This window comes from Saimiri boliviensis, chromosome X (genome assembly GCF_048565385.1).
Source record: "Saimiri boliviensis isolate mSaiBol1 chromosome X, mSaiBol1.pri, whole genome shotgun sequence".
Taxonomy (NCBI): Eukaryota; Metazoa; Chordata; class Mammalia; order Primates; family Cebidae; genus Saimiri; species Saimiri boliviensis.
In genome coordinates this window covers 131,985,606-132,009,289 of record NC_133470.1, presented here as the reverse complement: position 1 = coordinate 132,009,289, position 23,684 = coordinate 131,985,606, and the positions used below count along the sequence as shown (strand labels likewise).

At 44.4% G+C, this 23,684-nt stretch overlaps 1 protein-coding gene across 1 annotated transcript; it reads left to right on the top strand.

The window, feature by feature from the left end:
* Window positions 1-3,285: 3,285 nt before the first annotated feature.
* On the top strand, window positions 3,286-22,706 carry TMEM35A (transmembrane protein 35A). The gene is made up of 2 exons (XM_003940132.3): window positions 3,286-3,543; window positions 20,953-22,706. Exons 1-2 carry the CDS (start codon window positions 3,424-3,426, stop codon window positions 21,334-21,336), a joined length of 504 nt encoding a protein of 167 aa, XP_003940181.1. The 5' UTR covers window positions 3,286-3,423; the 3' UTR covers window positions 21,337-22,706.
* The last annotated feature ends 978 nt before the right edge of the window (window positions 22,707-23,684 follow it).

Below are 23,684 nucleotides of genomic sequence, written 5' to 3'. Positions count from 1 at the left end.
GCTCAATAAGGCCTGCATGAGTGTGGTCTCAGACAATTGCAAAGCAGTTCCACTCTTCTCACCTTAGGGTTCACTCCCATTCCCACTACATCCTCTGTCAGCAGGAAGAAGCCAGAGTGATCAATGGCCTTTTCCCATGTTCATAACCTACACCTTAAGATTAAGGTGTCATATAACTCAAAGGGAGGGATTGAAATCGTCTTTACAAAATTATGACAGACAGTGAAAGAAATCTAACTTGACTGACTCCATCTTGCTTCTAACCTCCAAGCTGTACTCATTCACTCCTGGGCATAGGCTGAACTAACTTTGGGAGAAACTTAGTTTATAATTTAAAGAAAGATGGTAACAGCCCTTTCCCAAAGTAGATCTCCTTCCGGCTTGGGGACAAGATTGCCTTTGTAGGAATAACATTGGCCACAAGATTAGAAAGTATGGTTTAGGAGTCACGTAGCTGGAGGCTGCAAGATTCTGACCCTCCCTAAACTGCTCATACGTGTTTGAGACATTTTGCAGAGCCTGCACTTGATGAATCACTTGGCACCACCCAGATCAATGAACTAGTTCATCTGAAACTTGTGCCCCCCACCCAGGAACTGACAAGAAAACAGCTTCAACTCCCTATGATTTCATCTCTGACCAATCAGCACTCCTGCCTCACTGGCTTCCCCCTACCCTTAAAAACTCTGCTTCCAGGTCAGGTGTGATGGCTCATGCCTGTAATCCTAGCACTTCGGGAGGCCAGTTCTGGTGGATCACCTGAGGTCAGGAGTTAGAAACCAGCCTGGCCAACATGGTGAACCCCCCTGTCTCTACCAAAAATACAAAAATCAGCCTAGTGTGGTGGTACATGCCTGTAATCCCCAGCTATTTGGGAGGCCGAGGCAGAATTGCTTGAACCCAGGAGGCAGAGGTTGCAGCCAGCTGAGATGGCACCACTGCACTCCAGCCTGGGTGACATCTCAAAAATACACAAACAAAACAAACAAAAAGTCTGCTCCCCCAATGCTCAGGGAGATTGATTTGAGTAATAAAACTCTGGTCTCCTGCATAGCGGGCTCTGCATGAACTACTTTTTCTCTATTGCAATTCCCCTGTCTTGATGAATGGGCTCTGTCTAGGCAGTGAGCAAGGTGAACCCCTTGGGCAGTTACAGTTTCACCATGTTGGCCAGGCTGGTCTTGAACTCCTGACTTCAGGTGATCCACCTACCTCAGCCTCCCAAAGTGCTGAAATTACAGGCATGAGCCACCACGCCTAGCCATGCATCACATTTTTATTTGCAAAAGTGAAAACCATGGAAACAACATCAATGTCTAGCAATAGGATGCTAAATGAATTAGAATTATCATACATTCGAGTGATGCTAAAGTTTTATGCAATCATTAAAAATGATTGTGTAGGGCTGAGCACGGTGGCTCATGCCTATAATCCCAGCGCTTTGGGAGGTTGAAGCAGGAGGATCGATTGAGCCTAGGAGTTCAAGGCCAGCCTGGGAAACCCCATCTCTACAGAAAATAAAAAGGATGTGGTGACACGTGCCTGTAGTCCCAGCTACTTGAGAGGCTGAGGTGGGAAGACCATTTGAGCCCACGAGGTCGAGGCTGCAGAGGAAGACTCTGTGGTCTCAAAAAAAAAAAAAAAAAGAAATGTGTAGGGCTGGACTCTGTGGCTTATGCCTGTAATCTCAACATTTTGGGAGGCCAAGGTGGAAGGATCCCTTGAATCCAGGAGTTAGGGATCAGCCTGGACAACATCACGGGCTCTGTCTCCACAAAAAATAAAAAAATTAGCCAAGCATGGTGGCATGTGCCTGTGATCCCGGCTACTCTGAGGCTGAGGTGAAGGATCACTTGAGTGAGACCTTGTCTTTAAACAAAACTAAACTCGTGTGTGTGTGTGTGTATGCGCGCACGCGCACGCGCGCGTGCACGCACTTAGAGTGCTAAACAACTTGAAGTGTGACACAACATTGCAAAATATTACAAGAAAGGCAGTAGAACAATTGTTAAGAGCCTGGGCTCTAGAAGTGAATTGCCTAGGTCTGAGTCCTGGCTTTTCATACTCTCGGGCAAGTTACTTACCTTCCCTGTACCTCAATGTCCCCATTTATAGCATGGGGACTCATATATAGTCCATAGTGTTGCTGTAAAGATTAAATGAGTTAATAAAAGTAGAGGGCAGTGTCCATCATCTAGTAAACAGCCAACAAATATTGGTTATTGTTACAGAAAATTGGAGGAGGGGAAAATCATATCTAACTGCGAATGGATCAGGAAAGGCCTTATGGAGGAGGTTAGGGAGTTAAAGGTAGAGGAGGTGGAAAGGCTTAAGTTGTGTGGGGCCATGCGGGGAGAGAGGAGGAGTGGCATGTGGCAGTGGGAGCTATTGAAAACTAAATCTCCAAAGAGAGACAGAGGTCAAAACGTGGAGGGCCTTGAATGCCAAATTTAAAACTGGAGTTAATCACTGGCTATGGGAGTCATTAAAGAGAGAGTTGGGCTGGGCACCGGTGGCTCACATCTGTAATCCCAGCACTTTGGGAGACAGAGGTGGGTGGATCATGAGGTCAGGAGTTCGAGACCAGCCTGGCCAACATAATGAAACCCCATCTCTACTAAAGATACAAAAAATTATCTGTGCATGGTGCTGGATGCCTGTAAACCCAGCTACTTGGGAGGTTGAGGCAGGAGAACCGCTTGAACCCGGGAGGCAGACATTGTAGTGAGTCAAGATCATGCCATTGCACTCCAGCCTGGGTGAGAGGGTGGCACTCCATCTCAAAAAAAAGAAAAAAAGAAAAAAAAGGAAATAAAGAGTCATTCTCTTCTTTGAGGAAAAGAAAAAGAAAGCCCTCTTTGGCAGCGTTGAAGAGTGACAACGTTCCAGTTTTATCCTTGAGTGTTACCAACTTCACAAACAACTCTCTGAGGACTCATATTTTGATTTAGGGAAAGGAAAGGGGGACAGAAAGGAAGGGATGGAAAAAGGGAGTGAAAAACTGGAGGATAAGTGGGAGGGGGAGATGAAAAGTGAGCCCTATGGGAAGGCGGCAGCAAAGGCTGTCTTCCCTAATTCCTCATTCCTGGGGTCACTTGGTGACTGAACTAATATATAGCCTACCTTCTCCTCATTTAAGATTTGAAGTTTCCGTCTTTAGTTTAGGGCTTCATTTAAGTTCGAGACTGTCCTTTTGGCCTGTGAGCACACGTAGGGCATTAGGACCCAGCGATTGTTGTAGTGAGAGTGGTTGAATCTCGGTCTCTCAATTTTTCTCTCGAGCTCCCTCCTCTCCCTTTGTCATTCTAGCTGCCTGCTGCCTCCGCAGCGTCCCCCCAGCTCTCCCTGTGCTAACTGCCTGCGCCTTGGACAGAGCGGGTGTGCAAATCAGAAGGATTAGTTGGGACCTGCCTGGGTGACCCCATGGCATCCCCCAGAACCATAACTATTGTGGCCCTCTCAGTGGCCCTGGGACTCTTCTTTGTTTTCATGGGGACTATCAAGTTGACCCCCAGACTCAGCAAGGATGCCTACAGTGAGATGGTAAGTAAAGCAAACGGGCGATGAGGAGTGCACTCCCATGGGATTGCGAGGACCCCCTGCCCTTTTTCCTTTTTCCTGTCTCTGGTCCCATCCCCTCAGCCCCTATCCCCACCTGGACCCTCCCTTCTCAACAACTTTGCAGCTCGGGAGGAGCAGCTGGGCAAGAGCGATTTCTTTTGTGGGCTATGCTGCTCTGGAGCCACTGAATGCCAGTTGGGGGAGGGGTTGCCCAGCGAATACCCCCCACCCCAAGTAAACCAGAAGGCTGAGACCTGCATAGCACCTGTCACTGGCAGGAATCCTTCCCTCCTTGCAGCACGCACCCAAAGTCCAGGCAACCAGTCTACAAGTCTGATTCCCTCCCTGTGAGCTAAGAGTTTAGCAAGCGGAGAGTTTATTTATTTTAGAGCAGAACAAAGAGGGACAGAGCTGGGAAAAATGGGCTACGAAAAGAAGCAATTTGTAGGGGCCGGCTGGTATTCCTCATCCCAGGCAGACAGCTGATAGTATTCCTCCAGCCACCTGGCTATGTATCTGCATCCTTGAGACAAAGCATTCTTCACCCAAATAAAGGTCACTAAGCTCTTGCTTCTTCCCCTTCTCTCAAGGGAGAGCTAGGTGTTTTGTTGTATCTTTTTTGTGTGTAGGGTAATTACGAAATCGGCAAAGTCTGCTTTTTCTCTCCTGCAAAACAGTCCGTAATCCCCACCTTCCTTTCTGTGGATGTCCAGAACCGGGCCCTCTGCAGGTTTTCCCCTCTGCAGAGTTGGAATCACCAAAGGTGACTGGCCAAAACATCTCCGCTGCAACCTGGGGGCTGGGCTGCTTTCCCCAGTTGGGCGTGATGAGGACTTGCTCTTCTGCCGTGGAGTACTAGGAGACGGCAGGGAATGTTTCCAGCACTTTCAGGTCTCTCCCATCTCCCCGTGTCACTTTGCCTCTTCTTTTCCCCACCCCAGCTGAAGGGACCCTGCTTCTCGTCGCCTTTGCTAGACTGTCAGTAATGGGAGGGAGCACATTAATGGGCTCTCAAGGTCAAGAGAGAAAGGAGCTCAGGGGAGGAAGAGAAGGGCTGAGGCAGGGAGGAACAGCCTCACACATTGCGAGGAATTCATAGCTCTCCTGAACCCACTGCAGCGCTTCCCAGGGCCCCTTCACGTGAGCTGCAAATGCATGGAGACTGGCAAATTATATTAATAGATGCTCAGAAAATGTTTGCAGGCAGCTCTGGCTTCTGTCTCAGGGTTTAAGCTGGAGCTTTCCATTTCTTCCTCACCACAGGATCCCCCTAGGGTGGGGGAGGGTGGCTAGGAGTGAGGGCTTAGTTCTAGCCCCAGTGGCAAATCTTTACATGCTTCGCCTTCTCCCTTCCCCTCCTCCCAGCGTGTTTGACCAGATGGAATCGAAATCAGGTCAAAATGAGTACCCGAGGCAGCATGCCCTGGGAGAAGAGGGGCGGGGTGGGGTAGCAGAAGCCACCAAATGGCTTGAAGAGGTTGGGAAAGAGCGACAGGGTGGAGGGGAAAGGCCACTGTCTTGGTGGTAGTAGTTTGGTGTTAGATTATGACTAAATGAATATGGTCTTGCTTTACTTTTCATATGTATATACATTTATATATTTGCGTGTGTGCACCATAGGTATTTGTAAGCTTTCCCTAGCCTTAGGGACACACTACCTTTCTTCAGTATATTCCCTGCCCTCCAGACCCTAGTCAGCTGCTTCAGAGGCACCCCAAGCTGCACCCTAAGTACAGTGTTAGGCTCTGCAGGCAATCCGACTAAGATGGAGTCACCGGGAAGCTTCCTACCAGCTTGGCAGGAGCTCACGAGGACCAGCCACAATTGGGTTTACAGTATGTTTCTTCCTAGAAATGGAGCTGCCTAGCGCAGCCTAATGAAAGCCGAAGAAACAAATACGAAGATTTCATATCACACATAGGAACGTATTTAAATAGATATAATGTAACACAGCAATATAGAACCATTGCGTGTGGGTGTGTATGCACACTTCTGCACTTCTGTGCTAGGGGCATCTAGAGGGAATGGAAAGATTGTATCTAACTGAGAAGTAGAAGTCACAGTAGTTTGAGGAGGGTTTTCAGACTGCCCTTTTTCAGGGTCCCCTCCTGCATCGAGCATCAGGCCATAGCCTGGAGACTGCTCTCTGGCATAGAGCCTACTGCATAGTGCCTGGGCTTGGCCCAGTTTTATTCTCATTCCCATAGGAAATGGAGGGAAATTCAGTTCTAGTACAGAGAAGGTACTCAATATATATTTGTGGAGTGGATGGGTGAATGAATGAGTCATTGTAGCATTGCCTTGGCTTGTTAACACCCTTCAGATTTCTCTGGTTGGCTCTTGATTATGCAGTTCAGGAACATGTCTTGCTTCTTAGAGGGGCTCTCTAAGAAGCCCTTCTCTCTCAGAGGGAGAGTCTCCCAGAACCCCTAGATCAGTTGTGATGATTATCTGGGATTTTCTGTTTTCCATTAAGGAGTAATTCCTCTGCATTGAGGAGGTTAGTCATGTATTGACTGAAGTGGCATTTCTTACAAGATCTCAAAGCGTTGTTGCTGCTGTTGTCGTTTTAAGATTATTTGTTCTTTAGAACATCTCTGTGAGGTATATTTCATGTATTAGTTGCTTATATTATACTGATGGATAAACTGAAGCAGAACAAGTTTAATGACATATCCAAGGCCAGGAAGGCAAGCTGTTGTTGGAGCAGAGATGGGAAACCAAGTCCGTGGCTCAATACTCCCAATAGAAAGATCATTAATGATTAAAACTGTTGGGTTTTTATGGATGCCAGAATGGACAACTGATTCTTGAGAATATCTGGTACATTCTTCCTCCTTTTATTGTACCAGTTTAACTGCCAAATCCATATTGTATGTGTTGTTTTACTTCAAAAATCAGTATTTTAAATTTTAGAGTTTTTATTTGATTTGGTTTCTCTTTTCCTTTCTCTCTCTCTTTTTTTCTGCTTTTCTGCCAACTATTTTTTTTTTCTTGTTTTAAAATCATTTGTGTCATTCTTAGGTGTTATCTTCTCCATGGAGAATCATTGCTAAAAAACAAATAACTGTGAACTTTTCTCCTACTTCTACTGGAGAAGTCAGGAAGGATTAGTGGAAAGAGTGCAGGCTTTGCAGTCTCACAGGCTTGGGTTCAAGTCCTGCTACACTTGGTGTCTCAGTTTCTTTGTTCACAAAATGGGGATAAGAATGCCTGCCACTTAAGAAACAACCATCCTAAGAAGAAGAAAAAAAGAATGCCTACCTTAGAAGGCTGTAAATATTAAATGAGATTATGTATAAAAGTGTCTGGTACAGTATGTGTTTGAAAAATGCTTTGGGTGAGGTGATTATGATAAGCGATTCTGTTTTATGCAGTGGTTTCCTACCTGATTTAAATAGCCAGTTTAAGGGATTGAAATCAAGCATTTATTTATTTATTTATTTATTTATTTTTGAGATGGCGTTTCGTTCTTGTTGCCCAGGCTGGAGTGCAATGGTGCGATCTCAGCTCAGTGAAACCTCTGTCTCCCAGGTTCAAGCAATTCTCCTGTCTCAGCCTCCGGAGTAGCTGGGATTACAGGTGCCCGCAACCACGCCTGGCTAATTTGTATATTTTTAGTAGAGATAGGGTTTCACCATGTTGGTCAGGCTGGTCTTGAACTCCTGACCTCAGGTGATCCATCCACCTGAGCCTCCCAAAGTGCTAGGTTTACAGGCATGAGCCACCACCCCCGGCCTGAAATCAAGCATTTAGAAGAACAAGATGCTATTTTTATGTGCCCTGTGGACAGACCTGTATGCCATCAGCTAATATTGAAAAATGCACACTTGCCACTGTGTAATGTACAGTGGATCTCATGCAGAACTTCCAGATGCATCTCTGAATAGCCCATTTGGCATGTGTTGTCCCATACCTCCTCCAGATTTAGCAAGTATCATTATAGAGTACTCTAAATCCCACGTGAATTCAACACAACTGGCCACTCCCTTAACTAAATGCCTTTATTAGTCCACTTAAAATTGGGAGACAGCCCTTAAAAGTGCTGGGATGCAGTGACTGGGAACACATAAATAGTTGGTTTGCTTTAAATTTGGTGTTCAGCTTTTTGTAGTGGTGGCTTCATCCTATAAGTACAAGGGTCCACATATGAAAAGGTAAGAAAACACCAAAATCCTGCTCAAAATAAAGGCAAGAGATTTTAGTCCTGAGGATGACTGGGCAAGTCGCTGATTCTTTGTATCCCCTCATAGTAAAGGTTTGTTGATTTGATTTATTTGTTTATATGTAGTTAAATGCCCTCCTGTTTATGTAATCCTGAGAAAACACTCCCAATATATTTGGGCAGTTTATTTAATGTCTGTCCATAGGTAATCTTTTAAGCTTCCAATTGCTGCTATTACTTGCTTTCCAACTAGGTAATAAGATAGTAATTTACTGATGCTTAGACTACTCTCTGAGGTGGTACACTATGTTTATATGCAGAGGAAACTGAGACCCTGAGATGTGAAGCAGCTTTGCTTAGTTCACACAGCCTGCCATCACAAGCTAAACTACATATTAGAGCTTATGTTGGGGAGCTTGTAGCCTCTCAGTATGGACAACAGCTGAGTTTGTTTCAGACAGCTCTTTGACTGACAGTAGGAGTCCGTCTTCTGGTTGCCCTACGATGCAATCTGGGAAGGGTCCACTTTAACTGGTACAATTAGGCTTGCCAGCTTCCTCTTTAGGTGGGCACTATATGACAGTGGAAAGTAGAATTGCTTAAAAGGTGTTTATCATTCATGTGGCTATTTGGCAATTAAATATGTAATGGCTTTTTATTACATTTAAACAATGATCTATGATTCACATGGGCTTTATTTCTTACAGGGACTCAGAAAAATCACGCATGAGTCAGTACATTTTGCAGCACTTATGTAGGCTTTATGGTTTAAGATAGCAACCAGGCTGAGATTTTTTGCCAAAATATATTTTTATCAGTGCTTTCTTCGGCTTTCATATAGTTTTTTTCCTTGTAAATCTTATTGAAGTATAACATATATACTGAAACATGCACATAGCATAAGTATGCAGCTCAAGGAATTTTCAGAACATTCTCGTGTACAACACCCATATTAAGAAAAAGCACATTGCTAGACACTGTGGCTCACGCCTGTAATCCCAGCATTTTGGGAGGCCGAGACAGGTGGATCACCTGAGGTCAGGATTTCAAGACCAGCCTGGGCAACATGGCGAAACTCCGTCTCTACTAAAAATACAAAAATTAGCCGGGCTTAGTGGTGGGTGCCTGTAATCCCAGCTACTTGGGAGACTGAAGCTGGGGAATTGCTTGAACCCGGGAGGCAGAGGTTGCAGTGAGCCGAGCTTGCACCACTGCACTGCAGCCTGGGCAACAGAGCGAGACTCTGTCTCAAATAAAGAAATAAATGACAGAGAGAGAGAGAGAGAGAGAGAGAGAGAGAAACAGCACATGACTAGCACCCCAGAAACCTTCCTCAGGGCCCCTTCCAGTTGCTACCCACCTCAAGGGTAATCACTATCCTGACTTCTAACAACATAAGTCAATTGTACCTGATTTTGAACTTTATATAAACGGAATTCTACAGTATATTAGCCAATTTATCTTTTCCTTTTACTAATTGACATGAGTGAACTGAAGTGGATACCACTTTCCCTGTGTTCTCATTTTGTATTTTGTCTTGTTAGCTGGCTTAGGCTGGTTATTAATTGTAATCATGAGTGAACTGAAGTGGACACTACTTGCCCTGTGTTCTCATTTTGTATTTTGTCCTGTTAGCTGGCTTGGGCTGGTTATTAATTGTAATCAAAGATTAATATCATTTGACAGTTTTGAGCTGTTCAAGTTTAATGTCATTAATATGAGATCATGAATCCTGGTGTGTGGTGAAGGATAAATGACAAAAACGAATATATATATATATATATATATATATATATATATATATATATGACTAAAGAAAGGCTTTGGCTGGGCTCAATCGCTCACGTTTATAATCCCAGCACTTTGGGAGGCTGAGGTGGGTGGATCACCTGAGGCCAGGAGTTCTAGACCAGCCTGGCCAACATGGTGAAACCCCGTCTCTACTAAAAATATAAAAATTAGCCAGGCGTGGTGGCAGGCGCCTGTAGTCCCAGCTGTTCGGGAGGATGAGGCAGGAGAATTGCTTGAACCTGGGAGGCAGAGGCTGCAGTGAGTCAAGATTGTGCCACTGCACTCCAGCCTGGGCGACTGAGCAAGACTCCATCTCAAAAAAAGAAAAAGTAATAAATTTTTAAAATAAAAAGACTCCATATGCTTTTGACTCATGTCTGAATCATAACGTCCTCATACCATAAGAATGGACTTGCTTGATTCATCAATGATTTTGTTATCATTAAAATAATTACTGTCGCTTGCAAACATATGGATTTCTAATTGTGTGGTTCATTTGTGTGTGTGTGTGTGACAGCGTCTGGCTCTGTTGCCCAGGCTGGAGTGAAGTGGCATGGTCTCAGATCACCTCAACTTCTGCCTCCTGGGTTCAAGTGATTCTCCTGCCTCAGCCTCCTGAGTAGCTGGGACTACAGACGTGTGCCACCACGCTTCGCTAATTTTTGTATTTTTAGTAGCAATGGAGTTTTGCCATGTTGTCCAGGCTAGTCTCGAACTCCTGACCTCAGATGATCCACCCGCCATGGCCTTCCAAAGTGCTGGGGTTATAGGCGTGAGCCACTGTACCCAGCCTAATTATGTAGTTCGTTAATGATCAAATGTGTGTGTGCTGATGCTATGACGCTTTGATTATTTGACTAAATCTTTAAAATGCTCATTTGATTTACTGAATCTGAGAGAAACTGAGGTAATAAAATACTTAGTAATTTTCTCCAAGCAGTTTAGTTAGTAGCAAAACTAAAATTGGAATTCAGCTTAAGAATCCCAGTCCCAAGGATATTGCTACATGATTGCCTTTGATTACAGGAATTTGAAACATATAACTAAACCCGTCTTTTTCCTGGTTTTTTTTTCCCCCCCTCCTATAAGGAAACTATGGTTTTGGAGCCTGGGTTATTGCAGTGGAAAGAACACAGACCTAACAAAGTGATTTGCAAGAGCCTTTTAAGAAAGTGAATCTGTCAACTCTCTTTATTCTTTTTTGTTTGTTTGTTTTGTTTTTTTTGTTGTTTGTTTGTTTTTGAGACGGAGTTTCGCTCTTGTTACCCAGGCTGGAGTGCAATGGCGCGATCTCGGCTCACCGCAACCTCCGCCTCCTGGGTTCAGGCAATTCTCCTGCCTCAGCCTCCTGAGTAGCTGGGATTACAGGCACGCGCCACCATGCCCAGCTACTTTTTTGTATTTTTAGTAGAGACGGGGTTTCACCATGTTGACCAGGATGGTCTCGATTTCTTGACCTCGTGATCCACCCACCTCGGCCTCCCAAAGTGCTGGGATTACAGACTTGAGCCACCGCGCCCGGCCAACTCTCTTTATTCTTACTATCCGTACAATTAAAGTCTTTAGAGACCTAGTTACTATAGACTCAACACATGTGACCCTTCTATTGTTAAACTTGAGGTGGCCTGGACCAAGCATAATGAGGGGCTGACAATAACAGGATTCTTTTGATGTCTCTATCCTACTGCACAGGAGAAAGATAGATGGTTTCCTATGATGTCAAGACCCATCCAAGCTTAGTCTCATCTCCAATAAACTAAACATTCCCTCTTTGGAGTCCTAGGGAATAAATCCTGTCTGTAGCTACTCAGCTTTCAATGACACATTTGGTAAAATGGCTTATCCACATGCAGTTTTCTCTTGAGAAAAGGAGGAAAGAAAGAGGCAACAGCTGCATAAAATATCCACAGCTGCAGTTTAAGAGGTTAGCTAAACAACTAAAAATGTAATATGCAGGAGGCTGAGGCAGGAGAATTGCCTGAGCCCGGGAGGCGGAGGTTGCGGTGAGCCGAGATCGCGCCATTGCACTCCAGCCTGGGTAACGAGAGCGAAACTCCGTCTCAAAAAAAAAAAAAAGTAATATGCAGTTTTACTAAATGGAGAGAAAAAAGATTACTGAAGTTATAGGAACTTGATTTAAAGACCTGGAATTTGGCCCCAGGCTACAGATTGCACTATAGTATAGATAAGAATCGATTCCTGAATGATGGGTGGTTCAGCCCTATTCAAAAAAGGAGTGTTTCCAGAAGCCACTCAACAAGCATCTGGAAATCTTGGCTCCAAACTGACTATAAGAAACTCATCCTGTGGCCGGCGTGGTGGCTCATGCCTGTATCCCAGTATTTTGGGAGGCTGAGGTGGGTGGATCACCTGAAGTCAGGAGTTCGAGACCAGCCTGACCAAGGACATGAAATCCCATCTCTACTAAAAATACAAAAAATTAGCCAGGCATGGTGGCAGGCGCCTGTAGTCCCAGCTACTTGGTAGTCTAAGAGAGAATAATTTCTTGAACTCGGGAGGCGGAGGTTGCAGTGAGCAGAGATTGTGCCACTGCACTCCAGCCTGGACAATGGAGCAAGAAGAAAAAAACAAAAAACAAAAAAAAAACAAAACTCATCCTGAGCCAGGCGTGGTGGTTTACGCCTTTAATACCAGCACAGGATTTTGGGAGGCTGAGGCAGCAGATCGTGAGGTCAGGAGTTCGAGACCAACCTGGCCACTATGATGAAACCCTCGTCTCTACTAAAAATTCAAAATTTAGCCAGGTGTGGTGGCACATGCCTGTAGTCCCAGCTACTCAGGAAGCTGAGGCAGAAGAATCACTTGAACCCGGGAGGCAGAGGTTGCACTGAGCTGAGATCACACCACTGCACTCCAGCTCAAAAAAGAAAAGAAAAGAAACTCATTTTGCCTCCTGTGTTAATCACGTCAGAAGTTTACACTTAGGATATAGGAATTGCCTCTTGAGAACCTTTGTGTTGCTAGTTAGAAATGGCCCTTACTTATCCAGTGGCTTTCATCTGTAATCCCAACACTTTGGGAGGCTGAGGCAGGAGGATCACTTGAGCCCAGGAGTTTGATACAAGCCTAGGCAAAATAATGAGACGCAGCCTCTACTAAAAATGTTAAAAGATATTAGCCGGGCATGGTGGCACAAGCCTGTAGGCCCAGCTACTCGGGAGGCTGAGGTGGGAGGATCACTTAAGGCTGGGAGGTCGAGGCTGCAGTGAGCCCTGATGGTGCCACTGCACTCCCGCCTGGGTGATAGCAAGACCCCATCTCAAAAGTGTTAAGAGGCCAGGTGCAGTGGCTGACTCCTGTAATCCTAACACTTTGGGAGTTCGAGGTGGATGGATCACCTGAAGTCAGGAGTTCAAGACCAGCCTGGCCAACATGGCGAAACCCCGTCTCTGGGTGACGCAGTGAGACTCTGCCTCAAAAAAAAAAAAAAAAAAAAAAGTGTTAAGGAAGCCTCTTGGGTCTACATATTTTCCCACAATGTCCCCCTGCTACCATCACCAGAGTGCAGAGAGAGAAGGATAAGGCAGGTGGCATGTACTGAGGTTAATGAGAGGAAAGGGTGGACTTCTCACCATCACCAAGTACCCTAAACCTCAGCTCAGCTCTGCCTCACGTGGGTCTGGCTCCTTTCACCCCAAGGTTTTACTCTCCCTCCTTGTCAACCTCTCTCCTAATTTCTCTCTGAAAAATCCTTGATTTAATCTAAGACAGGCAGAGAGAGGAAGAATGACTAACACTTTGTATTCCCATATAGGCTCAGGAACAGGGTAGGGATGAGGGCGAGGTGGACTTTTAAATAAGGACAGTCTCTGCCAAGGCAGGTTTAGGGAGAAGTAAGTGAAGCAGGGTCGTGCAAATGCAGAGTTGGAGCCGACCTTTATTTAAAAGTTTGATATTTTGTTAATCATGGGTATTATTTACCTTGATTAATGAGTGTTTTTGGTGCCATCTTAAGTTTTCCACCCGAGGTAAGTAGCCTTGCTGACTTTACCTTAGCCCAGGCTTGTTCAGGAACTTTCAAATAATTTGCTCAGAGACACCCAACTAGAAAGTGGGGGGAGCACTTTGGAAAGTTGAGGCAGGCCATATAGCTAGGCGCTGTCTCTAAAAAAAACATAAAATAAATAAATAAATAAAATAAATTTAGCCAGGCGTGGTGGTGCATGCCCTGCAGTCCCAGCAACATATGAGGCTGAGGCAAGCTGGGAGAATTGCTTTTGAGCCCCAGAAGTCGAGACTGCAGTGAGCTCTGATCTTACCACTTACTTAGCACTCCGGCCTGAGTGACACAATGACAGCCCATAAAAAAAAAAAAAAAAAGACTGGAAAGTGGTAGAGCTGGGATTTGATGCCAGTCTGTTTGCATGTAAACCATGCTTTTTTTTTCTAAACTTTTAGTCTTTTTTTTTTTTTTTGAGATGGAATCTCTGTTCCCCAGGCTGGAGTGCAGTGGTGCGATCTTGGCTCACCGCAACCTCTGCCTCCCAAGTTAAAGCAATTCTCTGCCTCGGACTCCCGAGTAGCTGAGATTACAGGTGCCTTGCCACTATGCCCAGCTAATATTTTTGTATTTCTAGTACAGATGGGCTTTCATTATTTTGGCCAGGTTGGTCTTGAACTCCTGACTTCATGATCTACCCGCTTTGGCCTCCCAAAGTACCAGGATTACAGTTGTGAGCCACCAAGCCCTGCCTACCATTAGTCTTTTTTTTTTTTTTTCCCTGAGATGGAGTTTCTGTTGCCCAGGCTGGAGTGCAGTGGCGTTGTCTTGGCTCACTGCAACCTCTGCCTCCTGGGTTCAGGTGATTCTCCTTCCTCAGCCTCCCTAGGAGCTGGGATTACAGGCATGTACCACCACACCCGGCTAATTTTTTGTATTTTTAGTAGAGACCAGGTTTCACCACATTGGCCAGGCTGGTCTCGGCCTCCTGACTTCGTGATCTGCCCACCTTAGCCTCCCAAAGCGCTGGGATTACAGGCGTGAGCCACTACCCATTAGTCTTTTAAGAGTCCTCATAGGTGATTATCTTAGGCCACTCACGATAATTAATCAATTAAGTAAAGATACATTTGCTTGTTAGCATTTGTTCCAAATCTACAGTGTGTGAATACTATTTTAAGTGCCAGATGCTTCTGAAAGGTCAAGTTGGCTTTCTGCCTGATTCTTTATTTTTTTATTTTTTGGTGCCATGACTCTGCCTTATTCTTACACTTGTCTAGCATTTGGCACTTTTACTTTTGACTATTCCTTTTTTTTTTTTTTTTTTTGGAGACCGAGTCTCGCTCTGTCACCGGGCTGGAGTGCAGTGGTGCGATCTCGGCTCACTGCAATGTCCACCTCCTGGGATAAAGCAATTCTGCCTCAGCCTCCCAAGTAGCTGGGAGTACAGGCATGTGCCACCATGTCCAGCTAATTTTTTGTATTTTTAGTAGAGACGGGGTTTCACCATGTTGACCAGGATGGTCTCGATCTCTTGACCTTGTGATCCACCCACCTCGGCCTCCCAAAGTGCTGGGATTACAGGCTTGAGCCACCGTGCCCGGCCCGATTTTTGTATTTTTAGTAGAGACGGGGTTTCACCATGTTGGCCAGGATGGTCTCGATCTCTTGACCTTGTGATCCGCCCGCCTTGGCCTCCCAAAGAGCTAGGATTACAGGTATGAGTCACCGCGCCTGGCTTGACTATTTTTTTTTTTTTTTTTTTTTTAGTAGAGACAGGGTTTCGCCATGTTGGCCAGGCTGCTCTCGAAACTCCTGCCCTCAACTGATCTGCCTGCTTCAGCCTGCCAAAATGCTGGGATTACAGGCATGAGCCACTGCGCCCGGCCTCTCTTCCCATTTCTTAAATGTCTGTCATGCGTTTTTTCCCATTGTATATACCCTCCCTGGGCATGATAATGACTATCCATTCTCTATCTTTAATCCAGACTTCTCTTACTGAGCTGCCTTACCCGTCCTTTCCACTTGGATGTCTTAGAAATACTAAAAAACCCCAAACTGACTTCCTCATTCTTTCCTGATCCCTGACCACCCCTCCCTCCATTCTGTTCGTCTTATATCTGATATGCATCCATACTTGGAGAACAGTAACACCTATTTATCTCTCCAGCACCCAAGCCAGAGAACTGAGAATCATTCTTGACTCTTCCCTTTCCCTCAGTGCTCACATCCAATGAGACACCAAATTCTGTAGATTTTGATTTTGCTTTTTTTTTTTTAAATTGAGATGGAGTCTTGCTCTGTTGCCCAGGCTGGAGTGCAGTGACGTGATATTGGTTCACTGAAACCTCTGCCTCCTGGGTTCAGGCGATTCTCCTGCCTCAGCCTCCCTAGGAGCTGGGATTACAGGCGTGGGCCACCACGCCTGGCTAATTATTATATTTTTTTAGTAGAGATGGGGTTTCACCATGTTGGCCAGGCTGGTCTGGAACTCCTGACCTCGTGATCCATCCACCTCAGCCTCCCAAAGTGCTGAGATTACAGGCATGAGCCACCAGCCAGCCAGATTTTTCTTTCTTTCTTTTTCTTCTTCTTCTTCTTCTTTTTTTTTTTTTTTTTTTTTTTTTTTTAGACAGAGTCTCACTCTGTTGCCCAGGCTGGAGTGCAGTGGTATGATCTCGGCTCGCTGCAAACTCTGCCTCCCGGGTTCAAGCAATTCTGTGCCTCAGCCTCCTGAATACCTGGGATTATTGGCACCCACCACCATGCCGGGATAATTTTTGTATTTTCAGTAGAGACGGGGGTTTCACCATCTTGATCAGGCTGGTCTTGAACTCCTGACCTTGTGATCCACCCACCTTGGTCTCCCAAAGTGCTGGGATTACAGGCGTGAGTCACTGCGCCCTGCCCAGATTTTGCTTTCTTTTTTCTTTTTTTCTTTTTTTTTATAGGATGGGGTTTCACCATTACGGCCAGGCTGGTCTTGAACTCCTGCCCTCAGGTGACCCACCCACCTTGGCCTCCCAAAGTGCTAGGATTACAGGCGTGAGCCACCGCGCCCAGCCCCCAGATTTTGCTTTCAAAGCATTCTTCGACTCTGTCCCCTTCCCATGATCCTGATTGTCATTATGCCAGTCCACATCTCTTACCTGATCTCTTTGTTTCTAGGCACACTTCCCCCAATTCATCCTCCACAGTATTTCCAGAGGGACCATCTTTTCTCCTTTCATTTTTTTTTTTTCCCAGATAGGGTCTTGGTCTGCCACCTAGGCTGGAGTGCAATGGCACAATCACAGCTCACCAAAGCCTCGAACAACTCGCTGAAGCTTTGAACTGCTGGGCTCAGGCAAACCTCCTATCTCAGCCTCCCGAATAGCTGGCACTGAAGCCATGCACCACCACGCCCAGCAAAATTTTAAAAAAACTTTTGTAGAGAGAGGGTCTCACTATCTTATTTAGGTTGGTTTGCATTCCTGGGCTTGATCCATCCTCCTGCCTTGACCTCCCAAAGTGTTGGGATTACAGGTGTGAGCCACTCTGCCCAGACTATTTCCAGAGGGAACTTCTTTAAAAGTTCCTCTTGGCTTATAAAACAAAGCCCAGCTCCACTCAGAACAGATATTGCTCTCCATGATCTAATTCATATTTATCTCTCCTATTTCATGTCTCACCTCCCTCTCTTCCCTCCGTCACCCTATGCTGAACTGAAGTGGTATTTGGCCGTATTTGGTGTGTCAGTGTCTTTGCTCATCCAGCTTCCTCTGCCTACAGTGCCCTTTCCTTTTTTTTTTTTTTTTTTTTTTTTTATCTTGCAAACACCTGCTCTACTTTAAGATTCCATTCCAAGTTTTCTGTCACCATCTAGGGAGATTTGACCACTCCCTCGGGTGTACCTATACTGTTTCTACTATGTAATTATAACTGGCACTTAAAACACTTTATTGCACTTGTGTATTTACATATCTGCTTTTCCCCTTATAAACCTCAAACTTCAGGAAGACAGGACCTTTGAATAATACACATCTATATCCAGAGTACCCAGTACAGTGCCTAGCACAAGGAGGCACTTAATAAATATTGAATTCAGATGAGAGTACCTCCTGGAAAGAAAAAAAAGAAAGAAAAGAAACTTTTTTTTTTTTTTGAGATTGAGTCTCGCTCTGTCACCAGGCTGGAGTGCAGTGGCAAGGTCTTGGCTCACTGCAACCTCTGCCTCCCAGGTTCAAGCAATTCCCCTGCCTGGCTAATTTTTTGTATTTTAGTAGAGATGGGGTTTCACCATGTTGGCCAGGATAGTCTTGATCTCCTGACTTTGTGATCTGCCCGCCTTGGACTCCCAAAATGCTGGGATTATAGGTGTGAGCCATCGCACCCAGCCAGAAAAGTAAACATTGAATGAATGAATGGAAACACAATGAAAACAAAGCAGTGGGCCAACCCAATAAAACACTTGATAAAATCTCATCAATTTACCGCAAAATGAGGCACAGGTCATTCTGGATAGTGAAAAATAGGAATGATCTATTATTCTAAGGTCAATATAATTCTGTTACTTTGTAATCTTATACAGATCGCTATTTATGTACCACGAACTGTGCTGCTTTATGGTGTTTACATATCTGTTTCCCCCTTCTAGTCTGAAAGCTTCATGACCTATCTTTTTTTTTTTTTTGAGACGGAGTTTCACTCTTGTTACCCAGGCTGGAGTGCAATGGCGCAATCTCGGCTCACCGCAACCTCCGCCTCCTGGGTTCAGGCAATTCTCCTGCCTCAGCCTCCTGAGTAGCTGAGATTACAGGCATGCACCACCATGCCCAGCTAATTTTTTGTATTTTTAGTAGAGACAGGGTTTCACCATGTTGAGCAGGATGGTCTCGATCTCTTGACCTCGTGATCCACCCTCTTCAGCCTCCCAAAGTGCTGGGATTACAGGCTTGAGCCACCGCGCCCGGCCGTGACCCATCTTATTTAGCTCTGTATCATTGATACATAACCCATAATAGGTGTACAATAAATATTTGTTGAATCAAAATTAAGGAATGAGGCCGGATGCGATGGCTCACACCTGTAATTCCAGCACTTTGGGAGGCCAAGACAGCCAGATCACCTGAGATCAGGCATTCGAGACCAGCCTGGCCATCTCAACTACAAATACAAAAAATGAAAAACTAACCAGGCGGTGGTGATGTGTGCCTGAATCCCAGCTACACCAGAGGCTGAGGCAGAAAAATCGCTTGAACCTGGGAGGTGGAGATTGTAGTGAGTTGAGATTCCATCACTGCACTCAAGCCTGGGCAACAGAGTGAGACTCCGTCTGAAAAAAGGAAATGAATAAATAACATAAAATAAAAATTAAGGAATGAAGCTAGCCAAAGTAGCTTCTTGTAAAGGTCTAGGGATTTATTTCAATGAAATGAGAATTATTTTGTCTTACTATATTTTAAAGCTATATAAAGGGCTGACATTTGCATACATTTTTCTATTTGCTTAGCAAAAACATTCATTTTTATAGATTCTACAAATATAAACTCCAGTTTCCTCTTTTCTGAAATATCACAGATTCCAAATTAGGGAAGTCCAAGTTAGTGAAGCTTTACCATATTGTAACTTACCTTGTTTCATTTTGCTTGGTATTCATATGCATCTGGGATTTGACAAAGCAGGCACTAGAAAATATGGATATGCCTAACATGTACCAGTTTTAATGGACCTACTAAATTTAAAAAAAAATTCTTTTTTTTTTTTTTTTTTTTTTTGAGACAGAGCCTTGCTCTGTCACCCAGGCTGGAGTGAAGTGACACGATCTTGGCTCACTGCAACCTCTGCCTCCCAGGTTCAAGTGATTCTCCTGCCTCAGCCTCCCGAGTACCTGGGATTACAGGCGTGCCCCACCACACCCAGCTAATTATTCTATTTTGAGTAGAAACGGGGTTTGACCATGTTGACCAGGATGTTCTCGACCTCCTGACCTTAGGTGATCCACCCTCTTCAGCCTCCCAAAGCGCTGAGATTACAGGTGTGACCCACCGCACCCAGCTAAAAAAAATTCTTAATGTTATTTATGATTTATAATCATAAATGTTTTTAAACTATAAAATCAAATTATTTGCCTTATTACCTTTGGTGCTTGTCTTAGTCCATTCAGACTATTATAATAAAATAGCATAAACTGGGTAGTTTATAAACAACAGAAATTTAGTTCTCACAGTGGAGCTCAAGATCAAGATGACAGCAGTTTGATGTCTATTGAGGGCCCACTTTCTGTTCATAGATAGTGCCTTTTTTTTTTTTTTTTTAAATATGGAGTTTCACCATGATGGCCAGGCTGGTCTCGAACTCCTGACCTCAGGTGATCCACCCACCTCAGCCTCCCAAAGTGCTAGGATTACAGGCGTGGGCCACCTCACCGTGCCTGGCAGATAGTACCTTATAACTGTGTCCTCACATGGCAGAAGGGACAAGTCAGCTTTCTGAGGCCTCTTTTTTTTTTTTTTTTTTTTTTTTTTTTTAAATGAGACGGAGTTTAGCTCTTGTTACCGAGGCTGGAGTGCAATGGTGCGATCTCGGCTCACCACAACCTCTGCCTCCTGGGTTCAGGCAATTCTCCTGCCTCAGCCTCCTGAGTAGCTGGGATTACAGGCACGCACCACCACGCCCAGCTAGTTGTTTGTATTTTCAGTAGAGATGGGGTTTCACCATGTTGACCAGGATGGTCTCGATCTCTTGACCCCGTGATTCACCCGCCTTGGCACCCCAAAGTGCTGGGATTACAGGCTTGAGCCACTGCGCCCGGCCTGAGGCCTCTTTTAGAAAGGAATTCATCTCATTTAAGAACACTCCACCCTCAGACATAATCATCTCCCAAAACCTACTAATACCATCATCTTGGGGGTTAGGATTTCAACATATGAGTTTTGTTGGGAACACAAACATTCAGACCATAGCAATGATGCTACTAAGGTTTAAATCACAGGGATCCCAGAAGACTGCTTTTTTTTTTTTTCTTTCATTTTATTTTATTTTTTTGAGACGGAGTCTCATTCTATCACCCATGCTGCAGTGCAGTGGCGTAATTTCGGCTCACTGCAACCTCCGCCTCCCCAGTTCAAATGATTCTTGTGCCTCAGCCTCCTGAGCAGCTGTGATTACAGGCGACAGCACCATGGCTGGCTAATTTTTGTATTTTTAGTAGAGACAGCATTTCATCATGATGGCCAGGCTGTCTCCAACTCCCGAGGTGATTTACCTGCCTCGGCCTCCCAAAGTGCTGGGATTATAGGTATGAGCCACCATGCCTGGCCTCTTATTTTAATTATATAAAATTAAGATATGAAAAATTATATATAATGGGACACCAGTGGCTGGTGTGAAAGGGGAATGGAGGTAGGAAAGGAGGACTCTGCTTGTGCTTTCTTCATTCTAATGTTAAAATCATGGTTAATGCAGTAATTTCCTTATAATATTCCCACTCTAGAAACGTGCTTACAAGAGCTATGTTCGAGCCCTCCCTCTACTGAAGAAAATGGGGATAAATTCCATTCTCCTCCGAAAAAGCATTGGTGCCCTTGAGGTGGCCTGTGGCATCGTCATGACCCTTGTGCCCGGGCGTCCCAAAGATGTGGCCAACTTCTTCCTACTCTTGCTGGTGTTGGCTGTGCTCTTCTTCCACCAGCTGGTCGGTGATCCTCTCAAACGCTACGCCCATGCTCTTGTATTTGGAATCCTGCTCACCTGCCGCCTGCTGATTGCCCGAAAGCCTGAAGACCGGTCTTCTGAGAAGAAGCCCTTGCCAGGGAATGCTGACGAGCAACCCTCCTTATATGAGAAGGCCCCTCAGGGCAAAGTGAAGGTGTCATAGGAAAGTGGAAGTGCAAAGAGTGGACCTTCCAGGCAGTTGCGTCTACGACACCAGGAAGATGTCAGTGTGTGTTTCTCATTCGATTTATTTATCTTGGGGAAAGGGAAAAATGTAAACTGCAAGTTAATGACCCTATTGGCTTGTGTACATCTATATGCTAAAATGACTTCCCCACTTGACATTTGTGCACCACCTGTAATCACTCTGGGGCAACTCTCACATCTTGCTGCATGTACATGTATACGGCTACTATTGAAGTGTAATTGTGAGATGGACTCCAGCAAGCATGTGATTGTGAGATTGTGTGTGGGAAAATGTATTTAACCAGTGTGTATGTGTGTGCACATGCACAAACGCATGTGCAGAGCAGGCTCTGATCTTGAACTAATCCTGCACAGGCATCCTTCCCTTTATAGATTGATTCCAGCAAAGGCAGAATAAAACAAATTTCCAATAAAGAGAATACTGATATAAAACAAGTCATGTATTCCCATGGCTGGGCATCCACAGATGCTGAAAACTTAAACTTGCTACTTTAGAGAAAAAAAAAATTCAATTTGAAACACCGAGTCATATATAAAATTAATTAGGCTCTATTCCAACAGTTGTTTAAAATTTAAATAGTCCATATTGAGTTTAATTAAAACAAGGGACGCATGCAGTTAAACTGATAGTTTAATTCTTCAAGTGATAATAGAGGAAGTTTCACCTTGCCTTTCTCTGAGCCCCACCTACTAAACCCCTTTACTCACAGTTTGAAACTGAAGCAGTAAACTTGTTTCCTGACATCTTTTTCAGGTTGTCTTAAGCCCAAAGTTGCCTCACTTCCACTATTCTCAGCAGCCAACCAGGATTTGGCAGCTGCTCCACTGTTAGGGTCGAGGGAACAGGATCAGTCTTGTTAGAAGTCTGCGAGTCTCAAACTCTACCTGTTCTTTGCAATCATCCAAAATTTGACAAAGAAGCTGTATTCAGTGTTTCCTTGCCAAACAAATGTACTACTCTTATTGATTCTTCACTGAGGTTTGCTAGTGTAAGCAGAGTTCCAAGTCACCCCTAGAGTTGTCTCTACACTTCCTTATCATTCCAGTGGGTGGAGTTTAGCTGGGGGAAGGACATTTCACAAGGGTTAGTTGGATTGAGCAGTGTAAACATTTGCTTTTTCATTACGTACTGTTGTTTTTCCTTGTTAGATGTGCTTTGGTGGTTTAATATTATTGTGCCAGGGATGGGGAAATGGGTGGGGGGTGTGTGTGGGAAGAGTACTTATAACTGTATTTTCTTCAGTGTCATTGTTCTTGGTAATTGATACCTCTCTGTTTTATTTCTCTCATTCTTTCAAAATAAAACTTTTTGAAATTTGGAGGAAACTGTCTGGACAAATACTGAAAATCTGGAAAGCAAGGATCATATCAAAGGATTCAGTCTCTCTTTTTCTGAGTCTGAATGAAGGGAGGAAAGAGAAGAGTATAATCACTTAATATGCTAATGAAGTTGCCAACTTTCTGATTTTTTTTTTCTTTTTCTTTTTCTTTTTTTTTTGAGACATGGTCTTGCTCTGTTGCCCAGGCTGTAGTGCAGTGGTGTGATCACAGCTCACTGCATCAGTCTACCAGGTTCAAGTGTTCCTCCCACCTCCACCTCCTGAAGAGCTGGGACTATGGCATGTGCCCCCATGTCCGGCTAATTTTTTATTTTTTGTAGAGATGGGGTTTTGCAATAGTGCCTAGTCTGGCCTCAGACCCCTGGGCTCAAGCAATCTGCTTGCCCCGGCATCCCAAAGTGCTGGAATTACAGGTGGGAGCCATCTCTCCTGGCCTAACTTTCCAATTTCATTTATGTTACCACCTAGTTTTGTGATGTTAGCACACAAGACAGAAAGCCACATAATTAGGATCCCAATAAAATTTCCAGGTTTTGGGAGTTTTGCTTTATTAGGTGATGCCAAGGGAAGTTAGAAAAATAATTTCAGAGAAAATTGAAGATATATTAAAGGTGACTCACTAGCTATCACTACATATATATATCCACAAAGTAGTACAAGTTGCACTGCCTCTGACTTGTCACATTAGGCAAGATATTTCACCACTCAGGGCTACAGTTTTACCATCTACAATAAGAAGGGTGTTGAAGCTTTAAATTCCCTTCTAATTTACATTTCTTTGAGCCTATGAAACATGATTAAAAGCATGCAAAATAATTCAAGAAATTTTCTTTTTTTTCTAGAAATTTTCAATTTTATTAAAGAAGAGCATTTATCAGAAAAAATTGAAGAGTCTCAGTTGTCATGCATGATTAAATAAGTTTGTGAAACTACTCTGAAAACTATACATGATGTGGTAAATAAT